This window comes from Bos mutus, chromosome 10 (genome assembly GCF_027580195.1).
Source record: "Bos mutus isolate GX-2022 chromosome 10, NWIPB_WYAK_1.1, whole genome shotgun sequence".
Classification (NCBI taxonomy): Eukaryota; Metazoa; Chordata; class Mammalia; order Artiodactyla; family Bovidae; genus Bos; species Bos mutus.
This window is the reverse complement of record NC_091626.1, coordinates 57,602,299-57,628,373: the sequence shown is the minus strand read 5'-3', so window position 1 is coordinate 57,628,373 and position 26,075 is coordinate 57,602,299. Positions and strand designations below refer to the sequence as shown.

Below are 26,075 nucleotides of genomic sequence, written 5' to 3'. Positions count from 1 at the left end.
TCCTCTCAGGGCATTGGTGTGCACTTGCCAGACAACTGGCTGAAATATAGTCTGTAATTATAGAATATTTTGAAGGTAGCTGCTTCATAGATTTCAAGATGATTGCCTTTGTGGATGAAATCTGCTGTGTTGTATCTTTTTACAAAATTCTTAATTAAGTAACTTAGGCACCAGAAAAAAAGTGGAATTGTACTTTTTATTTAAATGTATTGTTTGAAACTTACAAATACTCTTTTTATCTTGACTTTTTTTTAACTTTTGTTTTATTTAACCTTAAATAGAATCATTACATATATCTTTCAGGCACTTCTTAGTTTTTGTACAAAGTTTCTTTAGCCTTGAAAAATAATCCTTGTCAGCTTGAAAATGGCAACATTCAAGTTTAAAAATAGAAGGGCATGTTTTTAATATCAAATTAACAGAAGCTACCTGTGGGGAACTTACTCAAGGTAAAATCTCTATAATGAGTACTGGTGATAGGAAGATTCAGAGCTAAGTGTGCTTAAATATAGCAGTTTTAGATGTTGGTTTCAAACAACTCAGTGTAAGTGTAGCCAGATAGATGTTGACTGTTAAAATGTTTGAACAGAGTTTTAAAATAAAGCAATTATGAAATTAGTTCATAGTGATATTTCAGATGTTGAAAAGATTGATGTATATATTGCATGCCTTATCAAGAATATGTACCTTTCAAATTTTTGATACCAATATAACTAATATTTTTAAATGTTGTTAATCTGGCTTTACCACAGGCCAAGGCTTTGGTCATAGTAATAGAAACAAGTGTGGAAAGTATCTTCATATATCATACCAAGATGTTTTAAACTCCATCAGTGATTCAAAGTACTACAAATAAAAATATACAAATATAATAGTTATAAATTGTTGTACATTATCTGTGAAGGGTTGTCTGTAAGTTTCTCGTGGTTAATTACATAATTCTCCTAATTTTTAATCTACATCTAGATATTTCTGATTATTAAATTCTGTGACTTCTTACTATCAAGATAAATGAAAAGCATTCAAATTCTTAGTGTACCAGTAAAATTCTGGAGAATAATTATGGCATCCATAAATATGTACTTTCATCACTGAACTTAAAAATACAAATTGATCAGTTGGTGGCAGTTGTGGCATTTAAATATATCAGTTAACAAAATAGTTTTTGACAAGTTATTTTTCCTGCCACTCAGATCACTTAGCTCCCTGCCCCAGCCATGTTACAGTTCAACATCTTAATATGCCTGTTGTAATTTGAACTTCTAATAAAATTTATGTGCATTTGTATATGAAGTATCTTATACTTCTTAGGAAAAAAACAGCAGCAGCAGTCACATTCTTGCCAGTGTCCTCTTGCCTTTAAAAGTTATCTTTTCCTGGTTGGGAGAATGTTTGGTAACCTTTTTACTATGTCTGCTTCTTTGCAAAGCTTTGTTTTTAACAGAATAATAATCTATGGTAAAATTTGTCATTATTTTTAAAAAGAAAATTGATCATTTGCTGATAACTTATTATCTGTATTATTTTTCATTAAACAGAGTTGATCAAGAGCTTAATGGAAAACAAGATGAACCGAAAAATGAACAGTAAGTTTGGCATCTAGTCCAAACACAACTGAAGAATGTGCTGATGAAGCAGTGCTTTTTTGCATTTATAATGCATTTATTGGTCCTGATTTTTATGTAACCTGTTACAGAATTGACTTGACTTTTTCTTAATGGACTTTTGTATAAGGGACTGTTCACTGCTGTATTGGTTTGCAGATCTCTTGAATTTAGTTCTTTACTAGCTAATTATATTGTAATCATTTTATACTTTATATTGCTAAATAGCAGAGAACCACACTTTATATAAAGCAATTTTTGCATTTGTTTGTTAAATGATGCATTTTCTTCAGTAAAATATTTATATGCCTAAATGGAAAAAGGAAAGAGATAATATATATTTTTATGTTTTTGAGCAATATTTTTTAATGTATACCTTTCTTGTGGACAAATATGCAGGTAAATAAGACCATGATTTTTTTAAAGTGCATGTTAGAAGTTTTGTTTTTGTAAATGGTTAAATATACTTCCTGGGTCACTTCGAAAATATGCTTATAAGGTGAGGGACAGTTAAACTGGTTTTCATGAATATTCAAAGGTCGTGTACATAATCTAAGTAGATTAGTACCATTCTGAACATTTTTCTCACTTAACATTTATTGTTTCTTAATTCAGACACAAATACAAGTATATTGCACACTTTTTTTTTAAAGACAAATCAAAAAGCCATTTCTAGAATTAGAGAATTTAAAGAGGTTAAGAATTGGAGTTTGTGTGTATATATGTATATTTTGGACATTTTATCTTCTGGCCAAAAGTCAAAACTTCATAAAAATGTTAGGTTTGTTCACTAATGTGAAATAAGCTGTGTGTCCAGGATATCACTCTTATGAATTTGTGTGAGTGCAGTGTAATAGTTAGAGAATGTGATGAGTTACTCGCTGTCACGTCTTCTCTTTAGAAAACAGGGCTGCTTTTTTAACTGCGTTCAATGTGGGCACTTTACCAAAACACTTTCCTATCAGGTGTTCGACCTAGTTAGGTGTGGTGTGTTTTCACATTTTCTGTTAAATTGTGTTGACAGTACTGTAAACTAAGTTATTTTGTAAGTCTTAGAGCATCATCATACTGTGGTGTTGCGGATGACTCATTTGGTATAAGCATATAAAGTCCTTGTTTAATTTGGTAAGTACCTTGACTCTACATTGAAATTGTACTTATGCCCCCAGGTAGAACTTAATTACACACAAAATCATCCAGAAGCAACAGATTGGTCTAATATATTTGTGGGACTCATATATTTGGTGAACTCAGTACTTGTCTAATTTAAGGGTCATACCATACTCCAGACCTTCACATAAGGTAATTTATATGAAAAGAGTAGTGAAATTGAGAAGAATGAGAGCTAAATCTTCAAACTGTATTCTATCCTAGATTGGCTTTTATCATTACTGTTTTCAGTATAAACTTTTCTATTACAGAAGAGAATTTCCTTTACTCTTTGTCCTCTCCACTCATAAACTTGACATGCTAACCCAAGTCCTATTTTGAGAGAGGCTGGAGGATTCCCAGGATGAGACTCTTCCCTCAGCAGCCCTCTGACTTGACTTGGATCCAGCAGTTGTAGGCAGATCCTGAACTATCGTCATTACAGTGACTAAAACCAAAACCATATTGCTTGCTCAGATCTTAGAAATACTTTGTGTTGCAAATGCAAACTAACAATTTAGGCACAATAAATTCCTTCTGAATTTATTACATGAGAATTATGAATAAAGGATCATACTGAATTTATTTGTGATTAGAGTGTATATTTGTAGAGTGCTTTAAGTGATTTTTTTTTAATCTGAAAAGTAGTTTCAAACTGGGCTGAGCTTTTTAATAAGTGACTTTTCTCCCCACTTAGTACCCAGTTCTTCAGTTTCAACCTGTTACTGTTTATTGACTTTTGCTTTCACAAGCATTGTTCCTGACTATAGATACAACTTGTTGCAAAAGTGGTGCATATTCCTACTCTTTTTTTTTGAAGGAGAGGTAGCCTATATTCTATTAGAACATTAAAATTCAGAGGGAATGTGATATAAGCAAAGGGGTGTGCTATCAATCACTACATTTAAAAGAATACCTGTTCTAACCTATACCTTAATGGAATCTGGTCCAGGGACATGCCCCATAATGTTTCATAACTATGAGACTGAAGATCATAAAACGTAGGCTAGAGGAAAAGTATTTATTAAATTGTTATTTATAAATAGTAATGTGACTATGTGACATTTTCCCTGTATCATTTAATTTTAATTTTCCATTACTGATTAAGATAAATAGATAGAATTGTGTTTTATCTTTCTGCTGGGATCATGGATTTAACTTAATTTGATGCTTCTGTCACTATTTTTTGTTGTGTTTGAGTTTGGAGTGTCTCTTTTTTTAGTCAGAAGTTTCTCATAAAGTAATTTGTGTTTCTTCTTGGACATATTCCTTATTAGCACCAAGGGTAATCAATATATTGATCCCACAATTTAAGCTTAATAGTCTTTTTAACTGGGGGTGGGGGGATATGTAAAGAAATATAATTCTAAGTAGGGCCTAGGGATAAAGTTAGTTGTTATCTAAGATGCCACTGAATGTGTCCTTGTTAAGGGAAGTACTATATATGGCAGCTGTTGGTACCATTTTTTGTATCAAGCAGGAATTTACAGAATATTGCAGGCTACATACAGAATACATGAATGAGACTGGAGTGAAGTGTGCAAAGGCTGGTAATACCTCCAATGAGAATGCATATTTCCTTCTGCTTTCTTTCTTTGTCTCTTCATACAGAAGCAAGTTTAAATAGGGAATGTTGGCAATTACAATGCTCAGGTTAAAATGTAGGGTTATGGGATAGGTTACTTTTGACATTTCATGGCTGGTAAACATTTAATGTATTGTTCCAAAATGGACATCGTTATTTAGTAACTATACTGAATATTGAAATTTGCTGATTGACAGGTTTATATAGGTAGCTAGACTGTCTTTCAGCTGCAATTCCAGAACTTAAAAAGGTAAGGAATCTGCTTTTTTGATAGAGCCTTCTTATAAATGACTCTCTTACTCTGGCTGTTGTCATGGGAGTGCTCAGGGAATTTGAAAGTGTTTGAATTAATACAGAAGTGGCTTTTTAGATTTCTTCAGTTGACAGGTAAATTAGCATTAGGATTATCAAGTAGAACAGTCCAGTTTCCTAATGAGATTGGAAAGGTTGTATATAAGGTGACAGTAGTTTCATCCTTTGCCCCATGTTATATGTGGAGAATTGCTAACATTGCTTAATCAGGAGGAGGAGGAGATGGACTGAAAATAGATAGATATGGCTACCCCATTCTGTTTTTACATGCCTTATGTTTTTTCTTATCCTGTATAGACATTTGAGAAATGGATCACAGATCGCAGAAGGGTGGGATATCTAGAAGAACTAACGCACTTAAAAGTTAGACCAAGTACTCTGTTGGGAATAGGGATTGTGGAATTTGAGTTGCTGGCAGAAAGTTAAGGACTTAGACTTGCATGCTTGCATGAGAAGGTCAGCTGGGTAAGAGAAGTGGGAGATTATTAGTGTTGTAATAGTAAAGAAGAATTACGTGGGGAAGCCTTTCACCCTTCTCTTCCTACCCCAAGATTCTGAATAAATTAGACCCAGATCAGTGATGAGTCCTAGTAATGTAACTTTCCTTTGAAGTTGTAAATGGTAATTGAAACTAATGTGTTGACCGGCAAGGAGTGACACTAAAATTTGAAGAGAACTGTTACTTTGCTGCAGCTATATATGGTAAATCTACCTAATTTCTTATGTTTTGAGAACTACTTTAAAAATGCTATGGAAAGTCTACATAAAGCACTTAATACATCATACAACAGAAGAAAATCAAAGGTTTAGTGCTTTCATGTTACTAAAGAATTATTATCTCTTTCAGATAGCTAGTTCTGTTTTATAAGACATTCTGCAAGAGGTTAAAACATTTGCATTTTGAAATTTTGATACATTTTCACATTCAATTTAGCTAGGGAGGAACTTGGAAAGTAATGTTAATTAGCTACTCCACTGCACTTTTTGTATTTGAATTTTCTAAAGTTATGCCCCTTAAACAGTTCTATTTACGTAAACTAGCTAGTAAATATTTGTGATGTTCAGGGCACTGACTTGCACAGACTTTGGGGCACATGGAACACAATTCAGAATTCGTTAGACACTAACGCACTTTGATAAGTGTATTCCAAGAATTCAAACATTTTTCTTACTCTAAGTTCACATGCTGTCATTTAGACACAGTTAACGTACTGTGATCATGTTACCACTATTCACGTAACGTTGTGTAGCCCAGTGCTCTCCTTTTACAGTGAGAGAGATTCACTTCCAAAAACTGTGTGTGCAAGCTGTTGATGTGGTTGGTCCCTGTAAGAAATACTAGGGTTGGTCTTGATTTATTGATACTAAGATGTAATATTTTCTTTGACTTGTTAGGAATACAATAACTTGTGTCCTGATTTGTTGCACACCATATTTTTGCAACATTAATGAATTTAAATAAATTAATTGTAAAGTTTGTTTTTGACTCATTTTATCACATTTTTCTGTGTCCCATTTCACTACAGAATTTTTACAAAGTTTATCTTGCAAGCTTTTCAAATAGTTTTAGACCTTTACTCTTGTTTCTGTACTTTGGGTGCTGCTTCCTATTCAGAGGGGTAAAGAATTCATCCTGCTTTAATTTTAAACATTATCTTAAGGATAATCACACTTTGTATTTCATAGTTTGGAATTAGTTCAGTCATGGGGAATCCACCAGTGACATCAGTTCACTAAGTGGCTTAAAACAGCATAAATAATAACCTGTTGACTCTGTGGACCTGCTCAGAGGTTCCAAATGGTAGCACTTGATTTGCATTTACTCCTCTAATCACTGTTCAGCTGCTTAACGGCAAACAGCTGTGCATGTTCCAGCTTCCTTTGTTCCACAGTTAGGATACCACTTGAGATTACACAATGCGAATCTATATTTAAGTATTTGTCTTGTATTAGGCACTGGCACCCCACCCCAGTACTCTTGCCTGGAAAATCCCATGGATGGAGGAGCCTGTTAGGCTGCAGTCCATGGGGTCGCTAAGAGTCGGGCACGACTGAGCGACTTCACTTTCACGCATTGGAGAAAGAAATGGCAACCCACTCCAGTGTTCTTGCCTGGAAAATCCCAGAGATGGGGGAGCCTGATGGGCTGCCATCTATGGGGTCGCACAGAGTCGGACACGTCTGAAGCGACTTAGCAGCAGCAGCAGGCACAAGTTTTAAATACAGATTCTCCCAAATCAAAATACTATATGGTTCACAAACCAAGCGCTTGCTGTGTTAAGTTAATTGCGCACTGTTTTGAATTATTGCTGTAAACTTAAGAGTTTGTCTTCAGTTTACAGGGTCTTTAACAGTATTACGCTAAACACGCTGCAGGCATAAAATGGGACTGCCTTAGATTTTCTAATAGTGTGTCTAATAGTGAAGGACAACCTGTAAAGTTATAATTCTTATTCATTATGTAGTGGACCTGGTGAGTTACTCGGGATCTAAGTGGGGTGAGCGATGTAGGCTTGAAAACTGCGGCTCCACGCTCCTCTCTCCGCACCCCCGCCTTCTCAGGCGTGAGTGGATGGCGGGAGCGGGAAGGGGCGGGGCTTCTCGGCCCACCCCTGTGTTGTCACTTCCAGGTTCTGCGAGCGCTTCCGGGTCGTCGGCCCACCTCTGCGATCTCTGCTGCGGCGGGAGAGGTGGTCGGGGAAGTAGGTACCTTGGGCTGACCTCCTGACTGCGCCACTTCTGTCCGCTCCGAGGCGGGAAGCGCCTATTCTCCAGGTACTGGGTGAACCGGCCCGCACTCCCTGCCACTCTCCAGAGCAGGCGTTACGTCGACTGGGTCTTGTGGGAGGGCATTTTCGGCCTCGCCCGTTACCAGTTTCGATGCCTGAATGGTCCCGCGGCGCTCCCGGGATGGGAAGGAAAGGGAGGCGGCCAGGAGGCTTCTTGTCCACCGGGTGCCAAGTAAACAGTCCAGGGAACACAGGGGTTTGGGAGGAAGGTCCTCAGCCTAGCACCGTATTTTTAGCCAGGTGAATGTCTTAAAGCCTACAGGGGTGATTTCCCCACCCCAATATCGAGGGGTCGCCTTCTTGAAATGTCTCATTCTTGTGTCTTCGGTCACTTGAAGCCTGCTTTCAAACCCCTTGTGAATTCGTACTAGAATGAATTTAAACAGGATTGCTCAAGAAAGACTAGGACTGTCGGTTTACTTCCGAACGTGGAGCCTTCTACTTTTCTAAACTGCAAAATGGAGTAGTACTAAAATTATGTGGCTCAAACTACATCTAGAGGAATTGAACATATCACAAGCAATTTTTCGGAATCTAAGACTATTAAAGCAAGTAATTTTAACAAATATTTAAATAACTATTTGTAAAAGTATTTTTTGAGGTATAGTAGGCATATAACTACATGAGTTTCAGGTGTGCAACATGATTCGATGCTTGTACATACTGCAAAAGGATCACCCCAGTAAGTCTAGTTAGCATCCGTCACCAGGGTTGCAAAAAAAGTTTTTTTATGAAGAATTAAGATCTGTCTTGGGAACTTTTAAATATGCAATACAATATTAACAACTCTAGTCATCATGCTGTACCTTATATCCCTGTGATGTATTTTATAATTTATAATTAAATTTTATTAATTTATAATTTTATGATTTATGTTTTATAATTGGGAGTTTGTAGTTTCATCATGCTTTTCCCTTACCCCTAATCTTCTATGAGCTTAATTTTCTTTTGTTTCTTGGTTTCCACATGTAAGTGAGACCATGTGGTATTTGTCTTGCTCTAATTTATTTGACTCTATGTAATTTATTTGACTTGGTGTAATGCCGTCAAAGCCCATTCACATTGTCTCAGATGGCAAGATTTCACTTTTCTAAGTGTCTGAATAATCATCCCATTATATATACCAAACCTTTTTTTATTGATTTATCCATGAATGGACATTTTGGTTGTTTCTGTGTCTTGACTGTTGTAAATAATGCTGCAGTGGAAGACTGTATATATCTTTTTGTGTTTGGTTTTTTTTAATTGGAATATAGTTGATATAGTTGTGTTAGTTTCAGGTGTACAGTAAATAGGTTATACATATATCTACTTTTTTTTAAGATTTCTTTTCTCATGTAGGTCATTACTGAATAGAGTTCCCTGTACTTTACAGCAGGTCGTTATTGTCAGTTTTTTTTACTTTTTTATTTTTTAGATTAAAAAGTTATATTTTCTATACAACAAATACTAAAACACCTGCAGTGCTTTTTCATTTTTATTAACATGCAAAACCATCACAATGCAAAGAAATACAAAACGTAAGATGAGGCTATTGACTGTTGTCTGAAGATGACAGACAGTAATGGGTAAATTAGTTATGCTGCTCATTCATCTCCAGAGGTTTATTTAGCTCATCAGAAATATCTTTTCTCTTAATATAAAAAAAAGACAGTGAAATGTGCGCTGTTATCAGTTTTACATAAATGGTGTGTACATGTCAGTCCTCGTCTCCCAGTATATCACTCCCTCATCCCCCTGGTAACCGCAGTTTGTTTTCTGCATCTGTGACTCTATTTCTGTTTCGAAGATAAGTTCATTTGTACCATTTTTGTAGATTCCACATAGAAGTGATATCACGTGTTATGTGTCCATGTCTCATTTACTTCACATAGTATGACAGTCTCTAGGTCCATCCATGTTGCTGCAGATGGCATTATTCTGCTCTTTTATGGCTGTGTAATATTCCATTGTATATACGTACCACATCTATATTTATGTTGCTTCCATGTCTTGGCTCTGGTCCCTTGGTCCAAAAGGAACCAAAGAAAGGAGTGGCTACCCAGTCTGGTATTCTTGCTTGGAGAATTCCGTGGACAGAGAAGCCTGGCAGGCTACAGTCTATGGGGTCACAAAGAGTCAGACATGACTAAGAGTCTTGGCTATTGTAAGTAAATAATGCTGCAATGAACATTGTGTGCGTGCCTGCTCAGTTGTGTGACCCCATGGACTGTAGCCAGCCACACTCCTTTGGCCATGAGGTTGTCCAGGCAAGAATATTGGAGTGCATTGCCATTTCCTACTCCAGGGGATCTTCCCAACCCAGGGATCAAATGCACTTCTCTTGCGTCTCCTGCATAAGGCAGGCAGATTCTTACCATTGCACCACCTGGGAAGCTCCAGTGAACACTAGGGTGCATAGGAGTGGGAGTGCTGGATCATATGGTCGTTCTGTATTTAGTTGTTTTTTTTTTTAAGAAGCTCTACACTACTGTCCATAATGGGTACACTAATTACCTTCCCATCATCAGTGCAGGAGCATCTCCTTTTCTCCACACCTTGTCTAGCATTTATTGTTTCCAGATTCTTTTGCTGATAGCCATTCTGACTGGTGTGAAGTGATACCCCATTTCAGCTTTGATCTGCATTTTTCCAGTTTTAAGCATCTTTTCATGTGCTTCTTGGCCATCTGTCTGTCTGATTTGGTGCTGATGGTTTAGTTACTAAATCATGTCAGGCTCTTGCAACCCCGTGGATTGCAGCCTGCTTGGCTCCTTTGTCTATGGAATTTCCCAGGCAAGAATGCTAGAGTGGGTTGCCGTTTTCTTCTCCAGGGGATCTTCCCAACCCAGGGATTGAACCCACGTCTCTTACTTATTGCAGGCAGTCTCCTGCATTGCACGTGGACTCTACCAGCTGAGCCACCAGGGAAGTCCTATTTGGAGAAACATCCATTTAGATCTGCCCATTTTTTTATTGGGTTGGTTGGGTTTTTTGATGTTGAGCTACATGAGCTGTTTGTGTATTTTGGAGATTAATCTCTCGTTGGTTGTTTCGTTTGCAAATATTTTCTTCCATTCTATGGGTTGTCTTTTAGTTTTGTTTATGGTTTTCTTGTATAAAAGCTTTTGAGTTTAATTAGGTCTCATTTGTTTGTTTTTGTTTTCATTGCTGTAGGGGGTGAATCCCAAAAGATATTGCTTCGATTTATGTCAAAGAGTGTTCTGCCTATGTTTTCCTTTAAGAGTTTTATAGTATTCAGTCTTACGTTTAGGTCTTTATGCTGAGGGGTTTTTTTTGTGTGTGTATGGTGTTTGAGAATATTCTGATTCCATTCTTTTACATGTAGCTGTCCAGTTTTCCCTGCACCACTTCCCCCCACCCCCCTTTTTCAGATTACTGTCATTTACATACTTACTGATTTTTGGTTGCATCGTCTGATTGCGCTGGGCCTTCGTCGCTGCACAGACTCTTATCTAGTTGCGAGAGCGGGGGCTGCGCTCTAGCTGCGGTGCACGGCCTCCTCGTTGCAGTGGCTTCTCTGGTTGGGAGCACAGGCTGTGGTGCACAGGCTTCAGCAGTTGCAGCACTTGGGCTCAGTACTTGTGCCCGAGCTTAGTTGCTCCCAAGCATGTGGAATCTCCCCTGACCAGGGATCAAATGCATGTCTCCTGCATTGGAAGGTGGATTCCTATCCATTGCACTGCCAAGGAAGTCCCCCCTCACCCCGCCCGTTTTTTTTTTAAGGATATCTGAGTGTTTGAAATCTTTTTTCTTTGTGGCCGCACTGGGCCTTTGTTGTGGCACACAGGCTACAGAGCATGCACGCTCAGTATTGGTGCAGGGGCTCTCTAGCTGCGGCTGCGTGGGCTTAGTTACTCCACAGCACGTGGGATCTTAGTTCCCCCATTAGGAGTCAAACCTCAATCCGCTGCATTGGAAGGTAGATTCTTAACCACTGGACCACCAGGGAGGTACCCCCAGCACCACTTGCTGAAGAGACCATCTTTCCTCCATTGTCTGTTTTTGCCTCCTTTGTCATAGACTACTTGAATATGGGTGCATGGTTTTATCTCTGGACTTTATCCTGTTCCATTGATCTATATTTCTATTTTTGTGCCAGTACAGTCCAAATTCAAGGAGCCTGATTGCCCCAGCTCTTTCTGTCTTTCTCAAGATTGCTTTGGTTATTCAGGGTCTTTTGTGTTTCTATAGAACTTGTAAACTTTTTTGTTGTGATTCTGTGAAAGATGCCATTGGCGATTTGGTAGGGAGTGCATTGAATCTGTTGATTGCCCTGTTGGTTGGCAATCTGTTGATTGCCTGGGGTAGTATAACAATTTTGATAATATTGAATCTTCCATTCCAAGAACATGGTATATCTCTCCATCTGTATCATCTTTGCTTACTTTCATCAGCATCTTATAAAGTTTTCAGAGTACAGGTCTTTTGCCTTCTTAGGTAGCTTTACTCCTGGGAATTTTATTCCTTTTGATGTGATGGTAAATGGGATTTTTATTATTATTATTATTATTTATTTTTGGCTGCGCTGGATCTTCATTGCTGCTCATGGGCTTTCTCTGGCTGTGGAGAGCAGGGACTACTCTTTGTTGTGGGGCGGGGGCTTCTCATTGCGATGGCTTTTCTTGTTGCGCAGCACAGGCTCTAGGGCACACCTCCTTCCATAGTTGTGGCACATAGGCTTAGTTGCCCTGTGGCATCTGGGGTCTTAGTTCCCATACCAGGGATTGAACCCATGTCCCCTGCATTGGCAGGAGGATTCTTAACCACCGGACCACCAGCGAAGTCCTGGGGTTTTTTCCCCTTAATTTCTCTTTATTGTCTTTTGTTGTTAGTGTATAGGAATGTAAGAGATGTCTTTCTGTATCGTCTAACTTTACCAAATTCACCGATGAGCCCTAGTAGTTTTCTGATAGCATTTTAGGATTTTCTGTGTGTAGTATCGTGTCATCTGAAGCGGTGGCTACACTTCTTTTCCAGTTTGAATTCCTCTTCTTTCTTCTCTGATTGCCATCGCTAGAGCTTCCAAAACTATCGCATAAAAGTAGCAAGAGTGGACATTCTTGTTTTGTTCCTGATCTTAGAGGAAATACTTTCAGTGTTTCACTGTTGAGAATGATGTTAGCTGTGGTTTCGTCGTGTATTGCCTTTATTATGTTGAGGTAGGTTTCTACTCTGCCCACTTTCTGGGGCGTTTTTATCATAAATGTGTGTTGAGTTTTGTCAAAAGTTTTCTGCATCCAGTGAGATGATCATATGGTTTTTATTCTTCAGTTTGCTAATGTGGTGTATCACCTTGATTTGCAAATACTAAAAAAACCCTTGCATCCCTGGGAAAAATCCCATTTGATCATGGTGTATGACCCTTTTAACGTGTTGTTGGATTCAGTTTGCTAGTGTTGTCTTGAGGACTCTTGTGTCTATGTTCATCGGTGATATTGGCCTGTAATTTCCTTTTGTTGTGGTATCTTTGGTTTGGTATCAGGGTGATGGTGGCCTTGTAAAATGAGCTTGGGAGTGTTCCTTTGCAATTTTTTTTTCTTTTAAGATTCATGTGTTTGTTTTTGGCTGCTCTGGGTCTTCGTTGCTATGTGCAGGCTTTCTCTAGTTGTAGCGAATGGGCTACTCTCTAGTCGTGGTGCATGGCCTCCTCGCGTGGCTTCTCTTGTCACGGAGCGCGGGCTGAAGGCACAGTTGTGGCACACTGGCTTAGTTGCCCTGTGGTGTGTAGGGTCTTCCGTGTGCACTGGCAGGTGGATTCTGAACCACCAAGGAAGCCCCCTCTGCAGTTTTTTGAAAGAGTTTTAAAAGGGTGGTAGAAGGATTGGAGGACGCAATGGCACCCAACTCCAGCATTCTTGCCCGGAAAATTCATGGACAGAGGAGCCTGGCAGGCGACAGTCCATGGGTCGCAAAGAGTCTGGCATGACTGAGTGACTGACTTTCTTCTTTCTCTCAGTAGAAGGATACGTGTTTACTCTTCTCTAAATGTTTGATAGAGATAAATTCGCCTGTGAAGCCATCTGGTCCTGCACTTTTGTTTCTTGGGAGTCTTTTTTTATCAGTTTCAATTTCAGTACTTGTGATTGGTCTGCTCATGTTTTCTGTTTCTTTCTGATTCAGTCTTGGAAGGTTGTACCTTCCTAAGAATTTATAGTTTCTCCTAGGTTGTCTATTTTATTTGTGTATAGTTGCTTATAGTAGTCTCTTATGATCTGTTGTATTTCCATGATATTGGTTGTAACTTTTGCTTTCTCATTTCTAATTTATTTGAACCTTCTCCTTTTCTTTCCTGATGACTCTAGCTAATGATTTGTCAATTTTGTTTTTTCTTTTCAAAGAACCAGTTTTTTGTTTCATTGTTCTTCTCTGTTGTTGTGTCTTGATTTCATTTATTTCTGGTTTGATCTTTAGGATTTCTTTCCTGCTAGTAACTTTGGGTTTGTTTGTTCTTCTTTCTTTAGTAGCTTTAGGTGTAAGATTAGGTTGTTGTTTGAGATTTTTCTTGTTTTCTCTGGTAAAATTATATTGGTATAAAGTTCTTTCTTAGAACTATTCTTGCTGCATCCCATGGAGGTTGGATCATCATGTTTTCTTTGTCATTTGTTTCTTGGTTTTTAAAAATTTGCTCTTTGATTTCTTTAGTGATCCATTGGTTGTTTAGTAACATCCACTAGCTTCCACATATTTGTGGGTTTTTTACAGGTTTTTTCCCCCCTGTAATTATTTCTAATTGCTTACCATTATGAGCAGAAAAGATGCTTGACATGATTTCATTTTTCTTAAATTTACCAAGGCTCAATTTGTGGCTTAAAATGTGATCTGTCCTGGAGAGTGTTCCATGTGCACTTGAAGAAAGTGTATTCTCCTTTCGGATGGAATGTCCTGTATAGGTTAAGTCCATTTGGTTTAATGTATCACTTAAGGCCTGTGTTTCTTTACTGATTTTCTGTCTGGATGATCTGTCCATTGGTGAAAGTGTGGTGTTAAAGTTCCACACTATTATTGTGTAGCTGTCAATTTCCCCTTTTATGGCTGTTAGCATTTGCCTTATGTATTTAGGCACTCCTGTGTTGGGTGCATATATATTTACAGTTCTCATACCTTCTTGGATTGATCCTTTGATCATTATGTAGTGTCCTTCCTCTGTTGTGTCTGATAGGAGTGTTGCTGCTCCAGCTTTCTTTTGATTTCCATTTGCATGGAGTATCTTTTACCATCCCCTCACTTTCTATATGTGTCCCTAGTCTGAAGTAGATCGCTTGTAGACAGAATATATACTGGTCTTATTTTTGTATCCATTCAGCCAGTCTGTGTCTTTCGGTGGGAGCATTAATCCATTTACATTTAAGGTATTTCGATGTGTATGTTCTTCTTGCCATTTTCTTAATTGTTTTGGATTTGTTTCTGACCATCTTCTTTTTTTCCTTCCTTTTTGGTTTGATGACTGTCTTTAGTGTTGTGTTTGTGTTATTTGTGTGTGTGTGTGCATCTGTTGTGGTTGCATATATCATTTTGAATTAGTGTTTCCTTTTCCTTCAGATAAATACCCAAAAGTGGAATTGTTGAGTTATATGATAATTGTCTTTAATATTTTGAGGAACCTATATACTGTTTTCCATATTTGTTGTACCAGTTTACATTCCCACCAGCATTACACAGTGATTATTCCTATTTCTCTGCATCCTCACCAAATACTTGTTATTTCTTGTCTTTCTGATTATGGCCATGCTGATAAGTGTGAGGCGATATGTTATTGTGGGTTTGATTTGCAGTTCCCTGGTAATTAATCATGAGCAGTTTTTGGTCATCTATATGTAGTCTTTGGGAAAATGTCTGTTCTGATCCTCTCTCCATTTTTTAATCAGGTTACTCTGCTTTTTTGCTGTTGAGGTGTGTGAACGCCTAATATATTGGGTATAGTAACTCCTTATCAGATACATGATGTGCAGATATTTTTTCCCAGTCTGTATGTTGGGCGTTCCCTGGTGGTCCAGTGATTAAGACTCCACACTTCACTGCCTGGGTTTGATCCCTGGTCAGGAAAACAAGATCCCTCATGTATCGCTCAGTGTGGCCAAAAAAAAGAAAACATCTATACATTGCCTTTCTATTTAGTTTTTTGGCATGACTCTATATGTTACATCACTTTGAAAACTCTTAACTGTATTTTGATAAATTCATTGTTTTCAGAATACTAATTCACATGTCCTCTGATCAGCTCAATTTGATTTAACGTTTAACTCATTAGGTATTTTTCAGTTCCGTTCAGTCACTCAGTCGTGTCTGACTCTGCAACCCCATGGACTGCAGCATACCAGGCCTCCCTGTCCATCACCAACTCCTGGAGCCTCCTCAAACTCATGTCCATTGAGTCAGTGATGCCCTCCAACATCTCATCCTCTGTCTTCCCCTTCTCCTCCTACTTTCAAACTTTCCCAGCATCAGGGTCTTTTCCAGTGAGTCATTTCTTCCCATCAGGTGGCCAAAGTATTGGAGTTTCAGCTTCAGCATCAGTCCTTCTAATGAATATTCAGGACTGATTTCCTTTAGGATGGACAGGTTGGATCTCCTTGCAATCCAAGGGACTCGCAAGAGTCTTCTCCAACACCACAGTTCAAAAGCATCAATTCTTTGGCGCACAACTTTCTTTTTATAGTCCAACTCTCAGCATCCGTACATGACTACTGGAAAAGCCATAGCTTTGGCCAGACGGACATTTGTTGGCAGAGTAATGTCTCTGCTTTTTAATATGCTGTCTAGGTTGGTCATAACTTTTCTTCCAAGGAGTAAGTGTCTTTTAATTTCATGGCTGCAGTTACCATCTGCAGTATTTTAGAGCTCCCCAAAATAAAATCTGTCACGTGGTTTCCACTGTTTCCCCATCTATTTGCCATGAACTGATGGGACCAGATGCCATGATCTCAGTTTTCTGAATGTTGAATTTTAAGCCAACTTTTTCACTCTACTCTTTCACTTTCATCAAGAGGCTCTTTAGTTCTTCTTTGCTTTCTGCCATAAGGGTGTTGTCATTTGCATATCTGAGGTGATTGATAACCCAGCAATCTTGATTCCAGCTTATGCTTCATCCAGCCCAGCATTCCTCATGATGTACTCTGCATATAAGTTAAATAAGCACGGTGACAATATACAGCCTTGACATACTCCTTTCCCTATTTGGAACCAGTCTGTTATTCCATGTCAGGTTCTAACTGTTGTTTCCTGACCTGCATACAGATGTCTCAAGAGGCAGGTCAGGTGGTCTGGTATTCCCATCTCTTTAAGAATTTTCCACAGTTTGTGGTGATCCTCACAGTCAAAGGTGTTGGCATAGTCAATAAAGCAGAAGTAGATGTTTTTCTGAAACTCTCTTGCTTTTTCCATGATCCAGTGGATGTTGGCAGTTTGATCTCCGGTTCCTCTGGCTTTTCTAAATCCAGCTTGAACGTCTGGAAGTTCATGGTTTATGTACTTTTGAAGCCTGGCTTGAAGAATTTTGAGCATTACTTTACTAGCATGTGAGATGAGTGCAATTGCACAGTACTTTGAGCGTTCTTTGGCATTGCCTTTCTTTGGGATTAGAATGAAAACTGACCTCTTCCAGTCCTGTGGCCATTGCTGAGTTTTCCAAAGTTGCTGGCATACTGAGTGCAACACTTTCACGGCATCATCTTTTAGGATTTGAAATAGCTCAACTGGAATTCCATCATCTCCACTAGCTTTGTTCATAGTGATGCTTTCTAAGGCCCACTTGACTTCACATTCCAGGATGTCTGGCTCTAGGTGAGTGATCACACCATCTTGATTATCTGGGTCATGAAGATCTTTTTTGTATAGTTCTGTGTATTCTTGCCACCTCTTCTTAATATCTTCTGCTTCTGTTAGGTCCATACCATTTCTGTCCTTTATGGAGCCCATCTTTGCATGAAATGTTCCCTTGGTATCTCTAATTTTCTTGAAGGGAACTCTAGTGTTTCCCATTCTATTGTTTTCCTCTATGTCTTTGCATTGGTGACTGAGGAAGGCTTTCTTATCTCTCCTTGCTATTCTTTGGACTGCATTCAAATGGATATATCCTTCCATTTCTCCTTTGCTTTTCACTTCTCTTCTTTTCTCAGCTATTTGTAAGGCCTCCTCTGACAGCCATTTTGCTTTTTTTGCATTTCTCTTTCTTGGGGATGGTCTTGATCCCTGTCCCCTGTACAATGTCACGAACCTCCATCCATAGTTCTTCAGGCACTCTATCACATCTAATCGCTTGAATCTATTTTTCACTTCCACTGTATAATCGTAAGGGATTTGATTTAGGTCATACCTGAATGGTGTAGTGGTTTTCCCTACTTTCTTCAATTTATAAGTCTGAATTTGGCAGTAAGAAATTCATGATCTGAGCCACAGTCTGCTCCCAGTCTTGTTTTTGCTGACTGTATAGAGCTTCTCCATCTTTGGCTGCAAAGAAAATAATCAATCTGATTTCAGTGTTGACCATCTGGTGATGTCCATGTGTAGAGTCATCTCTTGTGTTGTTGGAAGAGGGTGTTTGCTATGACCAGTGCGTTCTCTTGGCAAAACTCTGTTAGCCTTTGCCCTGCTTCATTCTATACTCCAAAGCCAAATTTGCCTGTTACTCCAGGCAACTGTTACGTGACTTCCAACTTTTGCATTCCAGTTCCCTATAAGGAAAAGAGCGTCTGTTTGGGGTGTTAGTTTTAGAAGGTCTTGTAGGTCTTCATATGTATTTTTAGCGTATATATAAACATGTATGGGCTTCCCAGGTGGCACTAATGATAAAGAAGCTGCCTGCCAGAGCTAGAGACGTAGAAGATGCTGGTTTGATCTCTGAGTCAGCAAGATCCCCTGGAGGAAGGCATGGCAGCCCACTCCAGTATTCTGGCCTGGCACATCCCATGAACAGAGGAGCCTGGTGGGTTACAGTCCATAGTCCAAAGAGTCGGACGCAACTGAGGCAACTTGGTGTGCACACATGCTTAACATATACATGTGTGTATTATAAGGTTTGCCTGTTGAATATGATTCAGAATTTCTATATTTGTTTTGCAATTGCATTTGTTTGACTCCCTTCACCTCTGGCAACTGGCAATCTGTCTGTATCTGTGCACTTGGAGTTTTTTGTTTGTTTTATAGATTGTACATACAAGACAGAGCATTTGGTTTTTTTTTTTCCTCTCTGACTTTTCATTCACTTAATATCATGCCAAGTTCCATCCCTGCCATAATAAGTGACAAGATTTCATTCTCTTTTTTTCTGACGGAATGATCATTGTGTATAGATACCATAATTTCTTTATTTCTTTAAAAGTATATTTTATATTATAGTTGAGCTACAATGTGTTAGTTTCAGGTATATAGGAAAGTGATTCAGTTATAAACTCTTAATTTATCCCTTCCTTCCACCGTTCTTTTGATAATCATAAGTGTGTCTTTTAAGTCTGTGAGCTTTTTTCTGTTTTGTAAACAAGTTCATTTGTATTATGTCACATGTAAGTGATATCATATATTTGTCTTTCTCTGAGTTAGCTTAGTATGATAATCGCAGGGTTCATTTATGTTGCTGCAAATGGATTATTTCACTTTTTTAATGGCTAAGTGATATTCCATTTATATATATATATCTCTCTCTCTCTCATATCTTAATTCATCCATTTATATATATATGTATATCTCATATTTTCATCTGTCCATGGACATTTAGGTTGGTGCCATGTCTTGACTCTTACAGACAGCACTGTGATGAACATTGGGTTGCATGCATCCTTTTGAACAATGGCTTTCTCTGAATATATGCCCAGGAGTGGGCTTGGTGGATCATATGATAGTTCTGTTTTCAGTTTTTGTGTTAACACCCACTTTTATTTATTTTTTTAAACTTATTGGCTATGCAGCATGTGAGATCTTAGTTCGCCACCAGAGATCAGACCTGTGCCCCCTGTATTGAAAGTGTGGAGTCCCAACCATTGAACTGCCAGGGAAGTCCCTATTTTTAGTTTTTTAAGGAGCCTCCATGCTATTCTCCATAGTGCCCACCAGTTTACATTCCCACCAAGAGTGTAGGCGCATTCCCTTTTCTCCGCGTACTCTCCAGCGTTTGTTGTTTGTAGACAACTTGATGATAGTCATTCTGACCAGCCTGAGGTGATATCTCATTATAGTTTTGATTTGCATTTCTCTAACAGTCAGTGGTGGTGAGCATCTTTGTATGTGTCTCTTGGCCATTTGTGTGTCTTCTTTGGAGAAATGTCTATTTAGGTCTTCTAGCCATTTTTTGATTGGGTTATTTAGTTGTTTGATATTGCCTCCTTGAGCTGTTTATAAATTTTGGAGACTAATCCCCTGTTGGTTGCATCCTTAGCAAATATTTTCTCCCATTCTGTGGATTGTCTTTTTGCTTTGTTTATGGTTTCTTTTACTGTGCAAAAACTTTTGAGTTTAATTAGTTCCCATTTGAGGGCTTCCTGTGGCTCAAACAGTAGAGAATCCACCTGCAGTGCAGGAGACCCAGGTTCAGTCCCTCAGTTGGGAAGATCCTCTGGAGAAGGAAATGGCAACCCACGCGGGTACTCTTGCCTGGAGAATTCCATGGATAGAGGAGCCTGGTGGGCTACAGTCCATGGGATCACAAAGAGTCAGACACGACTGAGCCACTAACTTTCACTATTTTTGTTTTTATTTTCATTACTCTAAGAGGTTTATCCCAAAAGATATTGCTGTGATTTATGTCAAAGAGTATGCTGCCTATGTTTTCTTCACTTTTAGTCTATATGTGTCCTTACATATGAAGTGGGTCTCTTGTAGACGGCACACATACAGGTCTTGTTTTTGTATCCATTTAGCCAGTCTGTGTCTTTTGGTTGGAGCATTTATCCATTTAATTTAAAGTGTATCAATATGCCTGTTCTTATTGCTATCTTAATTGTTTTGGATTTGTTTTTGACACTCTTACTTTTTCTTCTTCTGTTCTCTTGATTTGATAATTAGAGTTGTATTTGGATTCCTTTTTCTTTTGTGTGTATGTATCTATTGTAGATTTTCAGTTTGCAGTTACCATGAGTTGCTGGTATTTTAATTTCAAATGTGTTTCCATTTTCCTGCATTTGTACTCTACTCATGGTTGCTGGATTTGGTATCATATTTGTGTGTCAATGATTTCCTACTTTTACTGTATGTTTACCTTTACCTGTGAACTTACCAGTCATAATTTTCTTGTTTCTAGTTGCAGTCTTGTCTTTTCCACGAAGAGAAGTTCCTTTATCAACTGGTCTGGTGGCCCTGAATTCTCTTAGCTGTTGCTTATCTGTGAGGCTTTTGATTTTGCTGTCAAATCTGAACGAGAGCTTTGCTGGGTAAAGTATTCCTGGTTGTCGGCTCTTCCCTTTCATCGCTTTAAATGTACTGTGCCACTCCCTGCTGCAGAGTTTCTGCTGAAAAATTAGCTGATAGCCCTACAGGATTTCTCTTGCATTTCATTTGTTGTTTTCCCCTTGTTTTTAATATTTATTCTTCATCTTAAATTTTGTCAGTTTGATTACTGTGGGTCTTGGTGTATTCCTCTTTGGGTTTATACTAAATGGGACTCTGCTTCCTGGACTTAGGGATGTCTTTTTTTTTCTTTCCCATATTAGGGATATTTTCAGCTACTACCTCTTCAAATGCTTACTCAGGTCCTGTCTTCTCTTTTCTCCTAGAATCCCTATAATGTGAATGCTAGTGCATCTGTTTTTGTCCCAGAGGTCTCTTAAACTGTCCTCATTTTTTGTTTTCATTCTTTTGTTTATTCTGCTCCATGGCAGAAATTTCCACCATTCTGTCTTCCAGCTCACTTCTCTGTTCTTCTGCATCATTTATTCTGCTGTCGATTCCTTCTGGAGTATTTTTCATTTCATTTTATTGTATTGTTCATTTTAGTTCATTTCTTCTTTGGATCTTCTAGGTCTTTGTTAAACATTTCTTACATCTTCTTGGCCTGTGCCTCCATTCTTTTTTCAGGATCTTGAATCATCTTTACTATCATTACTCTGAATTATTTTTTGAGTGATTGCCTATCTCCCCTTCTGGGGCTTTACCTTGTTCCTGCATCTGGGACATATTTCTCTCCTGTCTCATTTTATCTGACTTTTTGTGATTGCAGTTTCTCTTCCACAGGCTGCAGAGCTGTAGTTCTTATTTCTGCTGTCTGGTCCCTTTTGGATGAGGCTGATCTAAGAGACTTTTACAAGCCTTCTGATGGGAAGGACTGGTTCCTGACCATTGGTGGGTAGAGCTGCATCTTGTCCCTCTGCTGGACAGGGCCATATCAAGGGGTGTGTTTAGTAGGCAACTGTAGGCTCAGAAAGACTTAGACAACCTGTCTGTCAGTGGGTGGGGCTGTGTTCCTGTCCTGTTGATAATTTGACCTGAGGTGTCCCCATACTGGGGCCTACAGGCTGTTTAATAAGAGTGTCAGCCTCCAGAAGGGCTCACACCAGTGAGTACTCTCCAGAACTCCTGCCACCCTTGTCTTTGTCCTCAAAATGAGCTACCGACACTACTCACCTCTCTGAGCTGAGTACCAGCATGCAGGTCTGACCTAGTATCCTATGAGTATCCCAGTATCCTGGCTTCTTTGTGTGTGGATATAGAAAACTTGTTTTGGTATGTTGCAGTCGTTTAGCTGTGATTTTGGTGTTTTTGAGCGAGGAAGTGAGCTCATGTCCTTCTGCTCTGCCATCTGGTCTCCCACCCCACAGTTTCTTTGTCCATTGCGTTTTTGCTGGACACTTAGGTTGCTTTCATATCTTGGCTGTTGGGAATATGTGAAGATGGGGGTGCGTGTGTCTTTCCCAGTTAGGGTTTTCTTTTTCTTTTGATGAGTACCCTAAAGTGGAATTGGTGGGTCATATGGGAGTTCTATTTTACTTTTTTGAGAAACATCCATACTGTTTTCCATAGTGGTTGTACCAGTTTACATTCCTGTCAGCAAGTCACAAGGGTTCCCTCTAACCACATCCTCGCCAATACTTGCTATTGTCTTTTTTATAATAACTGATAGTATACATTGGAATATATTAAATAGACTACTACGTATTACACATGTAATTTATAATTTTTTTTACTGGGATTGTTTGGGGTTTTGCTATTGAGTTTTGTGTTTTTATATAGTTTGGATATCAGCCTCATATGAGATGTATGATTTGAAAATGTTCTCCCTCATTCAGTACATAGCCTATTCATTTTTTTATGGTTTCCTTTGTCGTGGATAAACTTTTTAGTATGATCCAATCCCACTTATTTATTTTTGCTTTTATTGCTTTTGCTTCTGATGTCAGATTCAAAAAACCATCACCAAGCTCTGTATCAAGGAGCTTACCATCTCTGTTTTTTTCTAGGAGTTTTAGGGTTTTATGGTATTAGGTCTTATATTTCAAGCTTTTAACCCATTTTGAGTTTAGTTTTGTGTATGGTGTAATATAGTGGTCCGGTGTCATTCTTTTGTCATGAGGATGCGCAGTTTTCCAGCACCCTTTATTGAACAGACTGTCATTTCCCCATGTACAACATTCTTGTCTCCTTTATCATAAGTTAATCAACCATACACACACAGGTTTACTTCTGGGCCCTTTACTCGCTTGCATTCATCTGTACATCTGTTTTTATTGGCAGTGGCATCCTGTTTCCATTACGGTAGCTTCATTATAGAGTTAGATGTCAGCAGACATGATGCCTCCAACTTTGTCCTTCTTTCTCAAGATGGCTTTGGCATTTTGGGGTCTTTGTGGTTGGTTTCATATAAATTTTAGGATTGTTTGTTCTATGTCTTTGAAAAATGCCATTGGAATTTTGATAGGAATTGTGTTGAATCTGTAAATTGCTTTAGGTAGTATGGACATTTTAATAATATTGATTCGTCCAGTGCACATGCATGGAATTTCTGTTTATTTGTATCATATTCAGTTTCTTTCATCATTGTCTTGCAGTTTTCAGTATCCATATCTTTTACCTCTTTGGCTAAATTTATTTCTATATAGTTTGTTCTTTTTGAGGCAGTTGCAAACAGGATTGTTTATTTCTCCTTCTGATAATTCATTAGTTCAGTTCAGTTCACTCACTCAGTCATGTCCGACTCTTTGCGACCCCATGAATCACAGCACACCAGGCCTCCCTGTCCATCACCAACTCCCGGAGTTCACTCAAACTCACATCCATCGAGTCAGTGATGCCATCCAGCCATCCCATCCTCTGTCGTTCCCTTCTCCTCCTGCCCCTAGTCCCTCCCAGCATCAGAGTCTTTTCCAATGAGTCAGCTCTACACATGAGGTGGCCAGAGTATTGGAGTTTCAGCTTTAGCATCAGTCCTTCCAGTGAACACCCAGGACTGATTTCCTTTAGAATGGACTGGTTGGATCTCCTTGCAGTCCAAGGGACTCTCAAGAGTCTTCTCCAACACCACAGTTCAAAAGTATCAATTCTTCAGCGCTCAGCTTTCTTCATTTCTAGGTAACTCTTGGACTTATCTTAAATGGGAAATGGGGAGGACACAAGATTCTATACTCTACTTTTGTCAAGTTCATATCTTCCTAGTGGTACTCCTTGCCCTCTCTGTCCCCCTAACCTACCCCACACATTATGCTTACTGGTTTTTTGCCTTCATTTATTTTTTGAACAGATGTTTAATTTCCTTCCATCATGTGCCAGGTAGTGTTCGTTCTCAATGCCTGGTTTACTTCAGTAAACAAAAGCAGATAAAAGCCCTTGCTCTGGTAGGTTTTACGTTCTGCTGGAGGATGCAGAAAAGTAAACATAAAATAAGAAAACTGTATAATGTTTTAGAAGGTCATGGTGCCATCAAAGAAATAGAGCAGAGTGAGGGACATTGAGAGCTGCAGAGTGGAGTGGGGGTGGGATTTTAAATATGTGGTCTGTTTAGGCCCCATTAAGTTCTTAAGGGGATTAAGAAAACCAAGTGGATATCCAGGGGAAGCTAATTCCAGGTAGAAAAGACAGCTGTCACAAAGGCTTACATAGGCAGGAACGTGTATGTCATGTTCTAAGAAAAATAAGGAAGCCATTGTGTCTGGAGAAGGGCAAGAACGAGGGGGAGATGGTGGATGAGGTCATTGAGATAATAGGTGGTGGTGTTCAGTCACCAAGTCGTGTCTCACTTTTTCGTGACCCCATGGACCGCAGCACACCAGGCTTCCCTGTCCCTCACCATCTCCTGGAGTTTGCCCAAGTTCATGTCCATTGAATCTGTGGTACCATCCAGCCATCTCATCTTCTATCACTCTGTTCTTCTATTTTCAGTCTTTCCCAGTGACGAAGTCTTTTCCAGTGAGTCAGCTGTTCATATCAGGTGGACAAAGTATTGGAGTTTCAGCTTCAGCATCAATCCTTCCAATAAATATTCAGGGTTGATTTCCTTTAGGATTGATTGGTTTGATCTCCTTGCAGTCAAGGGACCTTCAGGGGTCTTCTCCAGCACCACAGCTCAAAAGCATCAATTCTTTAGCACTCTGCCTTCATTGTTGTCCAGCTCTCATATCCATACATGACTACCGGAAAGACCATAGCATAGCCTTGACAATACGGACCTCGGTCGGCAAAGTAGTGTCTTCGCTTTTTAACACACTCTCTAGGTTTGTCATAGCTTTCCTGCCAAGAAGCAGTCATCTTCTGATTTCATGGAGGCAGTCACCATCCACAGTGATTTTAGAGCTCAAGAAGAGGAAATCTGTCAGTGCTTCCACCTTTTTTTCCCCTTCTAATTGCCATGAAGTGATGGGACCTGATGCTATGATCTTAATTTTTCCATGATCTTAATTTTTTTTACATTGAGTTTTAAGCCAGCATTTTCTCTCTCCTCCACCCTCATCAAGAGGGTCTTAAGTTCCTTTTCACTTTCTGCCAAGCGTGTGTGTAGAGTGGTGTCATCTGCATATCTAAAGTTGTTGATATTTCTCCTGGCTGTCTTGATTCCAGCTTGTAACTCATCCAGCCCGGCATTTTGCGTGATGTGCTTTGCATATAAGTTAAATAAACAGGGTGACAGTAAACAGCCTTGTCGTACTCCTTTCTTAATTCTGAACCAGTCCGTTGTTCCATACAAGGTTCTAACTTGTTTCTTGACCCACATACAGGTTTCTCAGGAAATAGGTAAAATGGTCTGGTGTTCCCATCTCTTTAAGAATTTTGCAGTTTGTTATGATCCACACAAAGGCTTTAGTATAGTCAGTGAAACAGAGGTAGATATTTTTCTGAAATTCCCTTGCTTTTCTCTAAGATCCAGCAAATGTTGGCAATTTGGTCTTTGGTTCCTCTGCCTTTTCTGAACCCAGCTTGCAAGATCTGCACTTTCTCAGTTCACAAACTGCTGAACCCTGGCTTGGAGGATTTTGAGCATAACCTTACTAGCATGGGAGATGAGTGCAATTGCCTGGTGGTTTGAACATTCGTTAGTGCTGCCCTTCTTGGGAATGGGATGAGGATTGACCTTTTCCAGTCCTGTGGCCACTGTGGGGTTTTCCAAATTTGCTGACACAATGAGTGCAGCACTATACTAGCATCATCTTTTAAGATTTTAAATAGCTCAGCTGCAATTCCATCAGCTCCACTAGCTTTATTGGCAGCAGTGCTTCCTAAGGC

At 39.0% G+C, this 26,075-nt stretch overlaps 1 protein-coding gene and 1 non-coding gene across 4 annotated transcripts in view; one reads left to right on the top strand and one right to left on the bottom strand.

Annotated features, from left to right (window-relative positions):
- Positions 1-26,075, top strand: part of BNIP2 (BCL2 interacting protein 2) — a 57,715-nt gene that overhangs the window by 18,701 nt on the left and 12,939 nt on the right. For 2 of the 3 annotated variants that reach the window (XM_070377995.1, XM_070377994.1), the window contains 2 exons: positions 1,539-1,586; positions 7,281-7,425. In XM_070377995.1, the coding sequence (XP_070234096.1) occupies positions 1,539-1,586; positions 7,281-7,356 (124 nt within the window). In that variant the 3' untranslated portion in view covers positions 7,357-7,425. Of the gene's footprint in view, positions 1-1,538; positions 6,130-7,280; positions 7,426-26,075 lie in introns of those variants that run through there. The other variant, XM_070377996.1, reaches the window with a different exon arrangement.
- LOC138989627 (small nucleolar RNA SNORA19) lies at positions 8,979-9,105 on the bottom strand. The gene has a single exon (XR_011465884.1). It is a non-coding gene; the product is annotated as a small nucleolar RNA SNORA19 (small nucleolar RNA).